We start from the raw sequence: 17,236 nt of genomic DNA, 5'->3' as shown, positions 1-17,236 counted from the left end.
GGAGTTGAGAGAGAGAAAGAGCAGAGGAAGAAAGCATGTTAGAGAGAGAAGGGAATCCGTAAATTAAAAAGAAAAAATCGCAGACCCAGAAAGTGTCAAGAATAAAAATCGTGACCCTGGGGCTTTTTTTAGGAAATACAACCTGCTGGATTGGGCATCCTCAGCTGACCAGGGAGAGAACGAAGCCTGGTCTCCCCTTGAATCATATTGAGTGAAAGTCTTCTGCATCTAAGGCTTCATTCGCAGAAGTGGGGTGGAACAGGCAGGGAGATCTTCAAGCAGCTTATCCTGGAACAGAAGACAGAGGAAAGTGACAAGACGCAGAAATGCAGCTCTCTGGGCCTTGAGGTGTATGTCACAGGAGACCTGGGGAATGGGTAGGCCCACTGCACGGTGTCTTTCGGGCCAGATTGCTCATTTTGACTTTGACTCAGTCATTCATTGGTTCAATGGTATTTATTAAGAGATTACTATGTGCAGAGCACTGTACTAAGCGCTTGGGAAAGTACAGTGCAAAAGTAAACAGTCCCTGCCCACAAAGAGCTCACACCACTGGCAGTTCTCTGGAAGCCTGGCTGCAGAGAAATGTCCTGGATCAACAAGGGACAGAAAGTAGACATCTTCAAATGAAACAAGAGACTGACGGGAGAAATCTCAGACTGAAACCGATAATAAGTGCTGTCCCACTGCCAACAGACCTGATAAGTGACAAGAGCCCCCCGATTCCCCCCGAATATTGGAATTCCTCATAATTAGTGTTTTGTTCTTATTCGTGAAAATAGGGGAAGGTCGATAAAGGGATCAAGCTTTTCCTGGCCATATTAGAAAGACATGGGTGTGACGAAACTTGATGATCAAATCAGGTTAGCTCAGCTGAGTCAGAGGTAGCAGGCATAAAGACTGAAAGAAATTGGGAGAATGCTTCTACTGCTATTCATAGTAGCGCTAAAAAATAGTAAAATACGTGAAAACATTTCAGAGGTTTCACACTCGGAGTGCGAGGTAGGTGGGCTTAAAGGTTTTTGAAAACAGGAAGGAGAAATCGATGCTGACTGTGTGAGGACTGATGTGTTGGTTTTACTCAATCTCCTCCTCTTCCTTGATTCCCCAGACCTCAGACCTATTCATGGTGCTGGTATTTGAGCTCCGAGGCCTAGCCACCGATGCGCTCACGGGCTTGTGGAGGAGTTCGTCCTTCAAGTGCCGAAACAATTGGTAAGACCAGTTTCCGGGAGCGGGAAGCTGGGCTGGAGGCCTTCCCGGATTAAGTCCGCTTTTCCTCGGCTCCCTCTTCTTTCTGCGTCGCTGATGCACTTGGATCTGTGACCTCTGGGCATCTGATATTCATCCCATCCTGAACACCATAAAGCTTATGTACATATCTTTAAATTATGTATTATAAATTTTTTTATATTAATATGTGTCATCACCTTTAGACTGTAAGCTCACTGTAGGCAGGGAATGTGTCTAATAATAGTAAAAATTGTGATATTCGTTAAGCATTTACTATGTGCCAAGCACTGTTCTAAGCACTGGGGTAGATACAAGGTAATCAGGTTGGATACAGTCCCCGTCCCACATGGGGCTCACAGTCTTAATCCCCATTTTACAGATGAGGCAGCTGAAGCACAGAGAAGTGAAGTGACCTCCCCAAGGTCACACAGCGGACATGTGGCAGAAACCCACATCCTTTGACTCTCAGGCCCGGGCTCTCTCCACTACCATCTTTACCGTATGGTACTCTCCCAAGTGCTGAGTGCTCTGCACATAGCAAACGCTCGATAGATGCCATTGATGATGATGATGCAGGGCCATCAGCTTGGCCGCTCCTCCAGCTTAGTCAGTCATGGTATTTATTAGGCATTTACTGTGTCCTAAGTGCTGGGGCAAATACGAGAGAAGTAGCTCAGGTATGGTCTCTGTCCCGCGTGGGGTTTACAGCCTATGAGGGGTGAGGTATAGCAAATCATGCCAACTGAGAGGGAGAAAAGCAGGAAAAAGAGAGAAACGAAAGAACCGAGGTCCAGGCGGGATAGGGCTAAGGATGCCAGACCAGCCATAGGAGGGAAGGAGGAGAGAAGAACGGAGAGAGGGGGGCTGTCCAGATTTCCGGGAGCAAATACTGAACACGGAGCCGCACAGTGAGTCTATGCTGAGCTTGAGTGCTGGAAGGAAGGAAAGCAAATGTCTTCCTGCCTATCTCTCGGAGCCATCTCAGCCTGAGGTTTGCTTGCTGGACATTAATATGCTTTATGGGACAACTACTAGGAATGAGAACTGAGGGGGTGTGGCACTCCAATGTATTTCCCATGAGCTCAGGCTATGCTGCCACAGAATTGAACGTTCCTGGGACAGAACCCGTCAAAGTCATTCTTGTGCTTTCAGATCGGGACTCAGAATTGGAAATGGTATTTAGATCCCCGTGGGTGCAATATTTAGCTGGGGAGGTGTGGGGTCGGGGAGGGATGACCAAGGGTTCTGATCATGCTAGGCAGGCACCAACTTGAACTCAGGCCACCCGCTGGATTGTATCTGTGGTCAGTCTAGCCATCAGTGGTATTCTTGGTGAGCAGAGCACTCTAGTAAACATATGAGATGGAGAAGTAAAGAGGCCAGAAGCTCTAGAGGAGGTAGAAATGGGAAGGATCCCAGAAGCTTTGCTGAGCTTGTTGTAGGCTGGGATCCTTTCTACCAATTCCGTTATATCGTACTCTCCCAAACACTTAGTATTGTGCCCTGCACGCAATAAGCGCTCAATAAATCTAACTTGTTTGGGTTGATGGCACTCTGGAGAGTTGGGAGTTTTCTCTTACTGTTTTCCCCTAGCCCCTGGTCTTGCTGGGAGCATTTTACGGTCCGGCCAATCTCACTAGGACCAGCAGTTCCCATTGCGTCTGGGATGAAGCTCAGCCGTCCAAACTGATGGAGCCGGTGGGCGGGTCAGCCGTGTGTGTAGCCTCCCCTGAGCTGATCCCTACATAGGCGAGCTCAACTTATTCCCTTTGGCGAGACCCCAACCCTGTCCCCTGGGCCTCTTGCCCTGCGGATTCCCACCCAGGATCAGGTTTCCAGGGACCCAGACCTTCTCAGGAAATCCCTCTGACAGCCCAGACTCTTGGCTTGCGTGAGCAGACAAAGAAGCATCTGTTCCTCTCTGCTTCTTTGGAAGAATGGCTCTTGATTGACATTTACTGGGGCTGAAGAGTCGAGGCCTCCAACCAGCCCCTGCCTTTGTTCTGTATGGGAGGTGCTGAAGAAAGGTTGTCCCCCTCCCCACGAGCCCCCAGTCCCTTTCTGTGGCAGGCTCCGGAACCTGGATTTCTTTTTTTTTCCCTCCCTCTTTATAAAAAATGGTATTTAAGCGCTTACTACAAGCCTGAACCCTGGAGGAGGTACAAGACCGTTATATTGGATACAGGCCCTCTCCCACCCAAGGTTCACAGTCTAAGAGGTGGGGAGAGCAGAAACCTTATCCCTGTTCTATAGGTGAGGAAACTGAGGCCCAGGGAGATGGAGTGCCTTTCTGCATTCATTTCCCCCACTGAGAGACATGGGTGAAGCCTCTCCACTTGTTCTCTCAGCAGGGCTAAAACCTAACCTCAGCATGGCCTAGTGGATCAAAGGGCCTGTGAGTCAAAGGACCTGAGTTCCAATCCCAGCTCCACCACTTGTCTGCTGTGTGGCCTTGGGCAAGTCACCTCACTTCTCTGCATTTCAGTTACCCCATAGGTAAAATGAGGATTAAAACTGTGAGGCCCAAGTAGCACAGATATATCCTAATTAGCTTGTTTCTACTCCAAACTGGCACCTAATGAGCACTTAAATAATCAATCAATACCATTTTTTATTTTTTTTTAAAAAAAGCCCAAACTGTTTACCCAGATGTAGAAGTCATGTATTTGAACGCAAGTTAACAGCCAGGCTTTTGATGTCACAGAGCTCTTCCCCTTCGGTCTCACTTTTCATTCAATCATATTTATTAAGTGCTTACTATGTGCAGACCACTGTACTAAACGCTTGGGAAAGTACAACACAATAAACAATGACAATTCCTGCAGACAAGGAGCTCACAGTCTCGGGGTTGGGTGGCGGGGGTTGGGGGGGGTGGAGACAGACATCCATACAAATAAACAGGCATCGATACAATGAAGTAAAATTACAGATATATACTTAAGAGCTGTGGAGCTGGGTGGGATGGAAGAGCAAAGGAAGCAAGGCAGGGCGATGCAGAAGGGAGTGGGAGATGAGGAAAAGTGGGCTTAGTCTGGGAAAGCCTCTTGGAGGAGTTGCGCCTTCAACAGAACTTCGGATTAGGGGGAAAGTGTACTCTTGGGAAACTGCTTCCTGCGGCTCTGAGGACTCCCGGAGGGTCACTGCCCGTCGCGATCATCTTCCCTCTCCGCTTCCCGTCTCCTCGTCTCAGGCAGCCCCTGGTGGACGCCCTGCCCTCCTGTGGAACCGAGGCCTGTGTTGCCCTCATGAAGGAGCTCGTCAGCTCTAGAGAAGTGGAGGCCGAAGAGGCGGAGTCATTCCTTTGGTCTCTGGCCTTCATTCCGGAGCCCACAGCTGGCATGGTTGATTTGGCGTTGGTGAGTGTGGACCCCCCACGTTCTCTCTCGGGTCACAGCTTCCCTGCTCACCTCGCGAGGGGCCGGCTCCTCTTCCTTTGAGCTCGAGTTGAAGTCGTGGATTTGCTTCGCCCTCCCCTAATCCAAGAGCCTTTTCTGTGAGCCCCAGAAATGAGTTTTCCTGGTAGAGTCTGCTGGGCCTCCTGCCCACCTGATAAATTGTTTTTTCTTTTTAAATGGTATTTGTTAAGCGCTTACTATGTGCCAGACACTGTACTGAGCGCTGGGGTCAGTCGGATTGGACCCATTCCCAGTCTCACGTGGGTGTCACCGACTTAATCCCCCTTTGATAGGGGAGGTAACTGAGGCATAGGGAAATGAAGTAACTTGCCCGAGATCACACAGCAAATAAGGGGTGCGGCCGGAATTAGAAATCAGGTCCTCTGGCTCCCGGGCCTGTGCTCTATCCCCTAGGCCACTTTGCTTCTCATCTAAGTTTCATGTAACAAGCCTGTGAAAAGCAGGGATCGTCTCAATGAAGGACCTGGCCAGGATTAAGAGAGATGGGAGGGAAAAGGAGTTAGTAAATCCAGTGGAGAAATGAAAGCTGTTCACTAATAATCAGATCAGCCACTGCACGTTTCATTTAATAATAATAATGCTGGTGTTTGTAAGCACTTACTATTGGCAAAGCACTGTTCTAAGCACTGGAGGATACAAGGTGATAAGGTTGTCCCACGTGGGGCTCCCAGCCTTCATCCCCATTTTCCAGATGAGGGAACTGAGGCCCAGAGAAGTGAAGTGACCTGCCCAAAGTCACACAGCTGACAAGTGGCAGAGCCGAGATTCGAACGCATGACCTCTGACTCCCAGGCCCGGGCTCTTTCCACTGAGCCACGCTGCTTCTCATTTAACAACAAAGAGTTTATAAGATAGCAACTGTAGAAAAATGAGTCATACCTGTTGCTTTGTGCCCTGTTCTTTTACTTCCTCTGTCTCCCTTGGAGCTTCCTCCCTCTTAAAACTTATACTAACCTTGGAGCTTCCTCCCTCTTAAAAGTTATACTTAACCCAGCATATTCCCTCCTCCCTGACTTCCCGCGAAGGAAGGAAATCTAATAGAGTTCAAGATCAAGGAACAAATTTCATTAAAAGGAGTCCACAGCAGGAGACAGAGACAGCCAAATTTGTTGCCTGTTCCCTGGGCTGGGCCATGATTAATAATAATAACAATGATAATAATGGTATTTGTTAAACACTTACTATGTGCCAGGCACTGTACTGAGCCCTGGGGAGGATACAAGCAAATCGGGTAGGACGCGGTCCCTGTCCCATGAGGGGCTCACAGTCTCAATCCCCGTTTTACAGATGAGGTAACTGAGGCCCAGAGAAGTGAAGTGACTTGCCAAAGGTCACGCAGCAGACAAAGTGGCAGAGCCGGGTATAGAACCATGACTTTCTGATTCCCGGACCTGTGCTCCATCCACTAGGCCACGTTTTTTCTTGCCTGGGCCAGACCAAAGGACCTACACGCAGCGTTTGATTTCCGCCCAAGCTGCGGCTCTACACGGACAGGCACCTGGGATTCGAAGATGTGCCCGGGCTGATGTCCCGTGGCCTGAGGGAGGGGCTGATAGCAGTGACAGATGCCAACCGAGAGGCTGCAGCAATCACATTTATTGAGCGTTTGCTATGTGCACGGCACTGTATTAAGCGCCGGGGGACAGCGATGAACGGACACATTCCCTGCCCACAGTGAGCTTACGGTCTAAGGAGGGAAACTGACATTAATATAAATAAATGCGGGGCTCAGATACCAGGAGTCAGTCATATTTATTGAGCGATTACTGTGGGGAGAGTACAATCTAACAATATAACAGACACATCCCCTGCCCACAGCAAGCCAACCGGTGAAAGTAGCTGTCTTGAGAAATGAAACTTGTCATTGGGCCATTCTTTCATTCAGTTGCATTTACCAGGTGCTTACTGTGTGCAGAGCACTGTACTAAGCACTCGGGAGAGTACAGTATAACAACAAACACACACATTCCTGCCCACTCCAAGCGCACAGTCTAAAGGGGGAGACAGGCATTAATATAAATAAATAAGAGAAGCCAGACCACTGACCCGCTCTCTTCTGATTTTTTTTTTTTTTTTACAGCTCTGGGTGCAGGGGAAGGGGGAAGTCTGTGGGAAGCAGCTGCCCAAAGTTAGGAATTACAGGACAGAGTGAGTGTCAGCCACAGAGCATTTTCCCGGCAGAGTCAAAGGCTGAGAGTGACAATGTGAAGGTGCAGGGACAGACCCCCTTGTCTGCTAGTAATTGAGCTTTCGACACTGTCCCGTTTCTGAGGGCCAAGGGTGGTGTACCCCTGGAGACCCTGGAGCTTGGGTCGACACCCCAAAGAGCTCACAACCAGTAGAGATACCAGAAACACCAGGACATGCTGCCTAGGGATCTGGAAGCTCTGGGACAGAGGGTGCGTTTCCCATTCACTGCAGGTCTTCCAATGTTCAGTCTCCTCCTCTCTCACTTGTCTCTCTCTCTCCCCGCTCTCTTAATAACTCTGGCATCTATTAAGTACCCTGTACTATTCTCCCCCTCTTCAAATTCTCACTGAAGGCGCATCTCCTCCCTGAGGCCTTCCCTGACTAAGCCCATCTTTCCTCTTCTCCCTCTTCCTTTAGTGCCACTCTGACTTTCACCCTTTGTACTCCTCTGCTCCCAGCCCCTCATCTGTAAAATGGGGATTGATTATAATAATACTACGTTGTTATTATTTTTATTTTGGTATTAAGTGCCAGGCACTGTACTAAGCGCTGGGATGGATGGAAGCAAATTGAGTTGGACAGACTCCCTCTCCCATGTGGGGCGACCAGTCCCGATCCCCATTTTACAGATTTGGTAACTGAGGCTTTGAGAAGTGAAGTGACTTGCCCACGGTCACAGAGCAGACAAATGGCAGAACCGGGATTAGAATCCATGACCTTCTGACTCCCAGGCCCGGACTCTATCCACTGTGCCATGCCAACAAGACGTCAGCCCCATGTGGGACAGGGACTGTGACCAACCTGATTAGCTTGTATCTACCCCAGCACTTAGAACCGTGCTTGACACATAGTAAGTGCTTAACAAATTCCATCAACATCATTATTATTATTACCTGAAATTTTTGAGCGTCCTCTCTGGGCCTGCTCTACAATGGATCCCCTTCCTTTACTCAGCTCCTGACTTGCAGCTTGTCCGGAACAGTCTGGATTCGATCAAAGTTTGGATTCCCACTTTTTTCCACAACCAATCCAAGTGAAACAGAAACGCTTTTCTAAGATGTCCATCACAGCTCTGCCCTCTCAGCCATTGGTGAATCTCCTCCTCTCTCTCTCTCTCTCTCCGCTGGCACCATTCGCGGTTGGCAGCTAATCTGCTGGGCAGCAGGGCCAGGATACTGAGAAGGGAGCTGCTGCTTCCTACCTCCAGTTAAAGCGGAAATGGGAAGTTTGAAGAGCTTTGGCTCTGGGTTTCCAGTCCCCAAAGTCCAAGCCAGTAAGGGCAGGAGTTGCCGGAGAACCCAGCCACAGTATAGAGACCTCCTAGCGCTGACTTCTAACTGGGTTGATTTGGGATACAGCCCTTGAACACTCAATCCGCAGACCTTGACCCCCCGGCATCCCCCTCAGGAATGGAAAATCACACCCCAAATCTTGGGGATTTAGGCCCCTCTCTCCCAGCAATCTGGAATGAGGGAATACTGCTTCCAAGGGGAGAGCATTCTGACTTTTTCAGCAGTTTCCCTGTTCCTGTCTGAAGCCTGCACTGCAAGAGACCGATGGCGAACTGCAGGTTTATTGGACAATGATCCTGGCAGGTGACCCACCAGAGAAGATGTGCTGGTGCGCTTCCAATGGGCTCATCGTTAGACTTAACGCTACTTTTCTCGGAGCTGTCCCTGGCTTCCCACCTTCTTCACCTCAGAAGCACCAACACCTGGTGGATGGGTCTTTTCCCTCCCTCTGATGCATTCAGCCACCCCTTCATCTCGAGGCTGAGAGAGACCCCGGAGTCTGCACTGGGCTTTTGGTTCCGATTCTCCAAAGCCTGAATGGGCACACATCCCCTTCGTCTCCTTGGTTCCAGGTCCTCCTGAGCAAGCATCATATCTAAGCTTCCCTCTGCTCCGGGGGGGGCTCTTGGATCCCTTGAGTGTGGGGTTGGGAATGCCGAGGGGTAGGGGGCCGTGCTGAGCCGTGACCAGGAGGGGTGCTGGCCCGAGCTGGGAGACAAGGCCCCGCGTTTGGGATCTTCCCAGACGCCCCTTCCACCTTTGCGTTTAGCCATTTGGGAGCTGAGCCGACCGCTGCGGGCCCGGTCCCCTGGGTGGCTCTGCCAGCGTCTGACCCACGGGTGTGGTACCTCCAGCCTCTGCTCCAGGCCCCGGAAGCCGGTGCGGCTGCCTTTCTGGGGGTCACTGCCCTGGTGCACAACCTCTGCACGGTAAACGAGGGGTGTGAGGACCTTCCTGCCGTGAGTGCAGCTATTCGCGTCCTGGAAGCAGCTTTGGGAAGGAACTGCACTGCCCAGAAGCCTGAGGAAATCAGCCAGGTAAGGGCTTCGGAGGTCTGGGGTGGGGGTGGGGTGGAAGAATGGGTGGGGGGCTGGAGGGACCGAGGAGGGACTGCAGTAAGGTGGCCCTGAAACCTAAGGGATTTGATTTCTCTCATCTCACCCATACTGGTGCTAGTCTTCCTGTCCCTCTCCGCCCAGCCTCTTCTCATCCTCTGCCTGCGCCTCCTTCTGCCTAGCTTGCTTGAGAGATTTACCTGCAGAAGGACTAGCCAGGGCTCTTTTATTTAAAACGGTACTTGTTGAGCACTTACCACGTGCCAGGCACTGTACTAAGTGGTGGGGTAGATGCATGGTCGGACACGGTCCGTGTCCCGCTTGGGGCTCATGGTCTTAAATCCCATTTTACAGATGAGGTAACTGAAGCACAGAGAACTTATGTGACTTGGCCAAGGCCACACGAGAGACACGTGGCAGAGCCGGGATGAGAATCCAGGTCCTCTGAGTCCCGGACCTGTGCTCTTTCCACTAGGCCACGTGACTTCCCATGCTGCTAGTGCTAGAGAGGTGCCCTGTTCGGTCCTGGAAACACCTTCTTCTCCCTCTACCCACCCGTCGGAAAGCTATTTCGCAGAAACGTGAACCCTTAGGCTCCCTAGAGGATCCCAGGACTAGAAGTCAATCAATCAATCCCCCGCCTCCAAGCAGGACTGCCCTCAAATCATCATTTAGAGGGAGCTGTCTACCCCATTTCTTTAACATCTCCAGATCCCGTGGATCCCAGTGCCGTAGAGCTCGTGCCATCAGGAAATTCTTCCTAATGCCTCTAACCTAAATCCCTGCAGCTGCAACCTGGACCTGCTTCCTCTTTCTGGGCTCCACAGTACACAGCGATTCACCTTTTCTCGTGTATTAGGCAGCTGGAGACTTTTACTGAGCCTGCTCTTCCTCAGGCCGAATAAACCCACGCCTTGTCCCATCCCACAGCCCCGTGGAGTTGAAGGTCTCAGAATCGGGGCGTCGCGAATGGAGCCACGAGCGCAGGGGGGCAGAGACTGCGGCAGCCGGAAACGAGGTGTGGACCGTGGGGGTGAGGTGCCCTGGGTGTGCCACTGGGCTTTTTGTTTCCCCCGTATTTCAGGTGCAGCTCGTGTTGAAGGCTGTGGGCAACGCAGGGTTGGCAGCGGCTCCCCTCATCCCGGTCCTGAGCTCCTGTGCGGCCCGGAAGAGCAACCCCAGCGGCGTGCGGCTGGCCGCCGTTCAGGCCTTCCGTCGCCTCCCCTGCTCTGCTGATGTGAGTGGCTGCTAATGATATTAACGATGATAAATATAGGAGTTTATGAAGCTCAGAATATGTACCTGGCATTGACACAGATTACAAGGTAAGCAGAGCGGACACGGTCCCTGGCCCAGGGCTCAAGGTCACAGAGAGAGGGAGAATAGGTGCTGAATCCCCATTTTATAACAATAATAACACTGCTAGTAATGATAATAATGGAGTGCTTGTTAAGCACTTATTCTGTGCCAAACACTGTACTCAGCACTGGGGTAGATACAAGGTAATCAGGTTGGACTCAGTCCCTGATCCACATGGGGCTCATAGTCTGAATAGGAGGGAGGAGGATTGAATCCCCATTTTATGGAGGAGGACGCTGAGGCACAGGGAAGTAAAGCGTGGCTCGGTGGAAAGAGCACGGGCTTTGAAGTCAGAGGTCGTGAGTTCGAATCCCAGCTCTGCCACTGGTCAGCTGTGTGACTGTGGGCAAATCACTTCACTTTCCTGTGCCTCAGTTACCTCGTCTGTAAAATGGGGATTAAGACTGTGAGCCCCACACGGGACGACCCGATTCCCCTGTACCTACCCCAGCGCTTAGGACAGTACTCTGCACCTAGTAAGCGCTTAACAAATACCAACAAATACCAACATTATTAAAATGACTTGCCCCAGGTCACCAAACAGGCCAGTGGTGGAGCCAATACTAGAACCCGGGTCTCCTGACTCTCCGACCCTTGTGCTTTCCAACAGAGGTCACGCTGCCTCTGTGCTCTTCTCTTGGGAGCGGGTGGATGGGGCAGCCAGTGTCCCCGCTCCGCCCCCGCCCCCCCGCCCATTCTGGCTCCTCTTGGGTCCTATGACGGTTACCTGTTTGTCAAGAATGGCAAAGCATCGTCCTTAAATTACTTCCCCTGATTCTGGACAGATCGGTACTCAAAGCTGCTGTGTCAGACAGTCTGTTCCTCATTCATCTCCCGAACCGGTCCCTGTTGAGCACGCTTCAGGTTTTCGGTCAGCCGGAAGTCCTCCCTAAATCTAATCCAGATCCCTCCTGCTGGAATTTCCTCTGCTCACGACAGCGCTCCGTGCTCGCCCGGCTCTATCGATCCACGGGAGAAGACCCGGAGATCCGAATCAGCGCCTACTCCCAGCTGATGAAGTGCCCAAGCGAAGAGGTGTTTACCCAGGTGCAGCGGACTTTGGCAGAAGAGTCATCCAGCCAAGGTCAGGGGTGATGCTTGGGTCAATCCTTGGGCCGAAGGATGAGTCAGAGCCGTCATTACGGGACGTGGGAAGTATCCTCGGCATACGGAGGATCCGGGTGGGTGGCTTAAGCCAAGCCTAGGCCCTACCACATGTCGTAGGCAGCTGTATATCCGTGATGCTTTCTATTTCAGGCAAGTCAGAGGCTGGATGTAGGCTCCTAGTGGGCAAGGATTGTGGCTACTAACTCTATTGTGTAGTACACTCCCAAGCATTCAATATAGTCCACGGTAAGTTCCCAGTTGTAGGGAAGCAGCGTGTTCTAGTGGAAAGAGCACGGGCCTGGGAGTCAGACTCGGCCACGTGTCTGCAGCGTGACCTTGGGTAAGTCGCTTTACTTCTCTGTGCCTCAGTTACCTCATCTGTGTTGCCTAGCAGTCTCAAAAAAGAATTCTCAATATACATTCTTTAAGTTGTTCTAGTATGAATGCTGTTTTCTGATCAATGGAAAGTACAGGTGGGGAATTCCGAGACTATCAGATGCAACGGATATATGAGCCAACTAATATTTTACCATGTTGGAAGACTTAGAATGATAACTTCAGGAAAGACAGATTTCTTTCCCCTTCAGAAATGATTATTTCAGAATGATTTCCAGGTACTCAGTTGCCATTTTAGTAAAAGGTAAAGTTGCTCTCCACCAACTCTCTCTATTTCGCTTGCCGGTTCTCTTCACCTCCTACTCCCCAATTTGCTCCCTGCATTCCTCCCAAACCCTCCTACTAACTGTTTTGATGTCTGTCTTCCTCACGACCCCCTCCCGCCCCCCCTGAGACTGTAAGCCTCTTCTGGGCAGGGATTGTCTCTCTTTATTGCTGAATTGTACTTTCCAAGCACTGGTACAGTGGTCTGCGTACAGTAAGCGCTCAATAAATACAATTGAATGAATGAATGAATGAATGTGGGACAGGGACTGTGTCCAACCTGATTACCTTGTATCTACCTCGCGCTTAGACAAGTGCTAATCACAAAGTAAGTGCTTTATCACCATTATTACTTATTATTAATGAATACCATTGATTGATTGGGCCAGGTTAGGGAGCTCCCTTCTCTCCAGGGGCTTACGTGGGTTGTCCAGATGTCCCCTCGCTTGGGAAATCATGGGCTGAGTGCCCAGCAGGAGTCGGTGCAGGAAGAAGATTCTTCCCCAGATCCATTTGCTCAGGAGCCACTACGGGTTCTGGCCAGAGGCTTCCCTACTATCCTAACCCCACCAGGGTCCAGAGAGTGGCTACTGCATGGGGAATGTGGCCTTCCTTCATTCATTCAATTGTATTTATCGAGTGCTTCCTGTGTACAGGGCGCTGTACTAAGCACTTGAGAGAGTACAGTATAACAATAAACAGACACATTCCCTGGCCGCAACAAGCTCAGTCTAGAGGATGAGCTTACAGATTAGACGTGTGACCGCTGCTTCCAATTCACACCCGCCCAGCTCTGGCTGCAGATTCTAAACCTCTCCCGGGGGCTCGGGGAACAGACGATAATCAGAGCCTCTGGCTTGTTGGCTGCTGGGGGGAGTCTATGGGGTCTCCCAGCTTCCCTCCTGCCTGGGGTGAGGGAACTTGCGGAGTGGCTCAGAGAGGGGGTGTCTACTCCCAAGTATTGTCAGGGAAGAAGTTCCCCTGGCCTGGTGCCGGGGGAGAGAGTGAGCCTCTGGGCAGGGGTGGAGAATGTGTAAGTAGGGTAGGTGTCCAGGCTGACCATGGTGGCCAGGGCAGACCAGGATTGCTGGGTTGGGCTGAGCCTCCTCCTGCACTAAACAGTTTTTCCCTATTTGACATGATAATTGAACACGATTTCTCTATGGAGACAACTCGGCTCCTTGCCGTTGTTAGCTGGCAGGTTCTCTGGGGAGCCTGGGATGCTAGGAAAGTAATAGTAATAGTGCTATTTGTTAGGCACTTACTATATACCAGGCACTGTACTAAGCGCTGGGGTAGATACAGAGTAATTGGGTTGGACACAGCCCCAGTCCCACCTAGGGCTCGCAGTCTTAATCCCCATTTTCCAGATGAGGCCCAGAGTAGTGAAGTGACTGAGCCAAGTTCACACAGCAGACCCGCGACGGAGCTCGGATTAGAACCCAGGTCCCTCTGACTCCCAGGCCTGTTCTCTATTCCCTAAGCCATACTGTTTCTCATGGAGGAGCAGGAGTAATGACGGAGCAGGGTCAGGCTGTGGAGATGAAGGGGAGGAGCGAAGGGGAAGGCCAGGACCCAGACTCCTCCCCACGAGTCTCTGATCTACAGAGGATCCTTTCCCCACCTAGAGAGATGGCTTCCCGTCAACAGGTCCCTCCTCTGAGAGATGCTGGGAGCCAGCGGGTGAAATTGATTAATGGTTTTCCGAAGCTTGTCCTGATGGCGAGGTTGAGGTGCATCATGGGCCGTGCTGGGATGGGTATGGGGGTGAGAGACCCTAGGTAGCCTGGCAGTTGGAACCTTCGCATCCCTTTTCCCCAAGGAGCTCGGGGAACTGATGTGCCCCCTACCCTCTGTCTGGTTCCAGTGGGAGCTTTCGTGTGGAGTCATCTGTCCCAGCTGCTGGAGACCACTGACCCTCGGAAGCAGCCTCTCCGGGATGCCCTTCCTGACGACATCATCAGCCAAGAGTTTGACTTGGAGACTTGGAAATATTCCTCCTATTCAGACGTCACCTTCCGTTCAGGTGTGGGGACCCTCCTGTTCTGGGCCGGGGGTATTCCCTGATCAACAGCCGCCAAGGATCCCCTCTCTTCCGTCTTTTTATCCCTTTAGCAGACAAAAAAAAAAAAGCCTGATGCTTTACTGAATCTTTTTATAAGCACCCTTGGGAAATCAGCCCAGGGTGGAGATTTTTCTTCTCATCTGACAGATGGGGAAGACGCATTCTCCAACTGAATGCAAGTAAGTTGTATCCCCAAGAGACATAACCGGATGGCGACAGGGTAGAATGCCCTCATGGGTTATGCTCCCCATTTTCCTCTAACTGGGGCAACCCAGGATGGAATCTCCTCCTGCCCCACTCTTTGCCCCCACCGTGCTCTCCTGAGTCTGGGGGCCATCCCAGCTGGCACCGAGGGGGCTGAGATGGGGGAAGTGAGAGGGGAAGCCCTGAGATTGCTTTGAAGCGTTTCCCTCTGCCCAGCAGCCCTGCTTCAGTAGCTGATGGCCATCTGGAGCCCAGGCTTAGTCTCCCTGGAGCTACTTTGATGAGCAAAAGCATCTACAGACAACTCTTAATTGTCCAACTTGGATTAGCACTCTGCTTCTCTTTCTCCTCTTCCCTCTGCCTTTTGGGCCATTTCACTTCTGTTGACCACAGAGGCAGGGAAGAGAAGAGCAAATAGATTAATCCGCATTGTTCCCTGCCGAAGGTTCTAGTGTGGTGGTTTAAAGGGAAAAGGATGTTGTAGCTAATTGCTAATTCCTTTTCCAGCGACCCATACTACAAGAAAGACTATGTTGTTGTTCTTGAATGCACTACCGTCATCACAAATGTCAGGCTTCTGGAGAGAAAGAGTGTGTACTCCCTCATGACTCGAAGCTTGACTGAGTGCCTGGGCAGCTGAAACTCAAATTTGCCAAGTGCTCTGATGGAGGTAGAGAGGGAGGCGGAGGAGGTTGGACCCCAGTACAAAAGTCTGATCCAATCTGAAATTCTGATCGATCAATCGATGGTATTTATTGAATGCCGATCTGTCCCACTGTAGCCTCGGGGGGAGCCGGTGCCAACCTGGAAGCCGCCGTGGTCTTCACTCCAGCCTCCTTCCTTCCCCGTTCCATCACGGCCAACCTGACGGTGCACTCGATGGGCCGGGCCGTCAACCTCCTGGAGGTAAGACCCGTCTTCCTTCTCCCTTACTGAGGAGAAAATGGGAATCCTGCCTGGAAACACGAGGGTGAACTCCGACACTCACCTTTTCCCAGGTCACTGGAGTAATTGGTAGGATGACCCAACTAGGGATACTGTGACTACCCCACTCCACCCCTGCTGCACCTGTTGTATAACAATAATCAAAATAATATTATTGAGGAATTGAAGTACTTACTGTGTGCCAGGCACTGTTCTAAGTACCGGGTGGAAAAAAGTCCTGGGTGGGTTGGACATGGTTCCTGTTCCACATGGGGTTTATAATCTTAATTCCCTTTTAACAGATGAGGTAACGGAGAAACAGACAATTTAAGTGAGGTGCCCGAGGTCACACAGCAGACGTGTGGTGGAACCAGGACTAGAACCCAGATCCTTCTGACTTCCAGGCCCATGCTCTATCCACTAGGCCTTGTTGCTTGGGCACCGTTGGGCCTTCTCCATACCAGGCACTGGGCCTGGGGTGTGCTGTCCAAATAAGCCCCAACCGGGTGACTTCCCTCCCCCCCGACCTGTCACAGTTGTCAGTACACATGCTCCAAGACCAGAATTCAGCTTATTTTACTCCTTCCTAAGTGGGCTAGCAGAGCACTTGAGCCCCCAAAGAACAGTACTGACCATCGGACTTACTCGCCTTCCAGGTGCCTGTCCTTTGGTCTGAGTGTCTCTCTGGCTGCATGTCACTTGTTCCCATTGGTCTCTTTTCTAGCATGGTCTCTACTGGTGCATAACTATTACTAATAATCATATAGTATAATATCATTTAATATAATAACGTTTGTTAAGCATTCACTGTGTGGCAAACATCGTACTAAGCGAGGGGGTAGGTAGATGAGAATCAGGCCGGACACGTTCTTTGTCCCAGAATGTGAGAGAGAACGTGTTCTCTGTCCCAGAGAGAACAGGAATTGAATCCTCGTTTTATAGATGAAGAAACTGAGGCCCACAGAAGTTCAGTGACCTGCCCAAGGTCACACAGCAGGCAACCGAGAGAGCTGGGATTAGAAACAGTGGGCAAGTCACTTAACTTCTCTGTGCCTCGGTTCCCTCATCTGTAAAATGGGGATGAAGACTGTGAGCCCCACGCGGGACAACCTGATTCCCCTGTGTCCACCCCAGCGCTTAGAACAGTGCTCTGCACCTAGTAAGCGCTTAACAAATACCAACATTAATTGAGGCCCTCTGACTCCCAGACCCGTGCTCTTTCCACTAGATTGCGTTGTTCTTCCCTTCCACTCCTAACCTCCCTCCCCAATTTGATTCAAGTCCACCACTATCTCCTTTTAGTTTGTCGGGCTTCTATTCCCCTTTCTCAGCTCACGCTGAGATTAGAAAACGCCGAAGAGCTCGTCCGCAAGCTGTTTGGTCAGCGGCCAGCGGCTCTCCGGGAAGACTTCCCAAACCGGGAGGAGAGCGAGGCCCCGGCGGAACCCCCCGCAGAAACAGCGGGCAAAGCCAGGGAGGAGAAGCCGAATGCCAACGGGCAGGGTCCAACCTCAGAACCTCAAACACCCAAGCCCAGAGGGAGACTGGCCAAGCCCGGTTGCCCGGGTGGCGACCCCAGGAAGATGAGTGAGTTAAAACAGAAGGTAAGGGAATGGGCCCGGAGGTTGGGGAGACCAGGCACCTCAGAGATCCCTGCCTTCAGGGAGGTGTGTCGGTTCACGGGGTGAGGCGTCTAACGGTCAGTGGGCCTTGGAAATGGGAGAGGATCTC

The 17,236-nt window shown here is 51.3% G+C and overlaps 1 protein-coding gene across 1 annotated transcript in view; it reads left to right on the top strand.

Moving 5' to 3' along the window:
* Positions 1-17,236, top strand: part of LOC103170737 — a 124,232-nt gene that overhangs the window by 21,936 nt on the left and 85,060 nt on the right. The window contains exons 9-16 of the mRNA XM_029051572.2: positions 1,112-1,215; positions 4,424-4,589; positions 8,986-9,168; positions 10,271-10,423; positions 11,485-11,629; positions 14,180-14,338; positions 15,363-15,487; positions 16,837-17,109. Coding sequence (XP_028907405.1) covers positions 1,112-1,215; positions 4,424-4,589; positions 8,986-9,168; positions 10,271-10,423; positions 11,485-11,629; positions 14,180-14,338; positions 15,363-15,487; positions 16,837-17,109 — 1,308 coding nt within the window. The remainder of the gene's footprint in view (positions 1-1,111; positions 1,216-4,423; positions 4,590-8,985; positions 9,169-10,270; positions 10,424-11,484; positions 11,630-14,179; positions 14,339-15,362; positions 15,488-16,836; positions 17,110-17,236) is intronic.

This window comes from Ornithorhynchus anatinus, chromosome 2, assembly GCF_004115215.2.
Source record: "Ornithorhynchus anatinus isolate Pmale09 chromosome 2, mOrnAna1.pri.v4, whole genome shotgun sequence".
NCBI lineage: Eukaryota > Metazoa > Chordata > Mammalia > Monotremata > Ornithorhynchidae > Ornithorhynchus > Ornithorhynchus anatinus.
The sequence above is the reverse complement of the archived record's forward strand: the minus strand, read 5'-3'. Positions and strand labels throughout refer to the sequence as shown.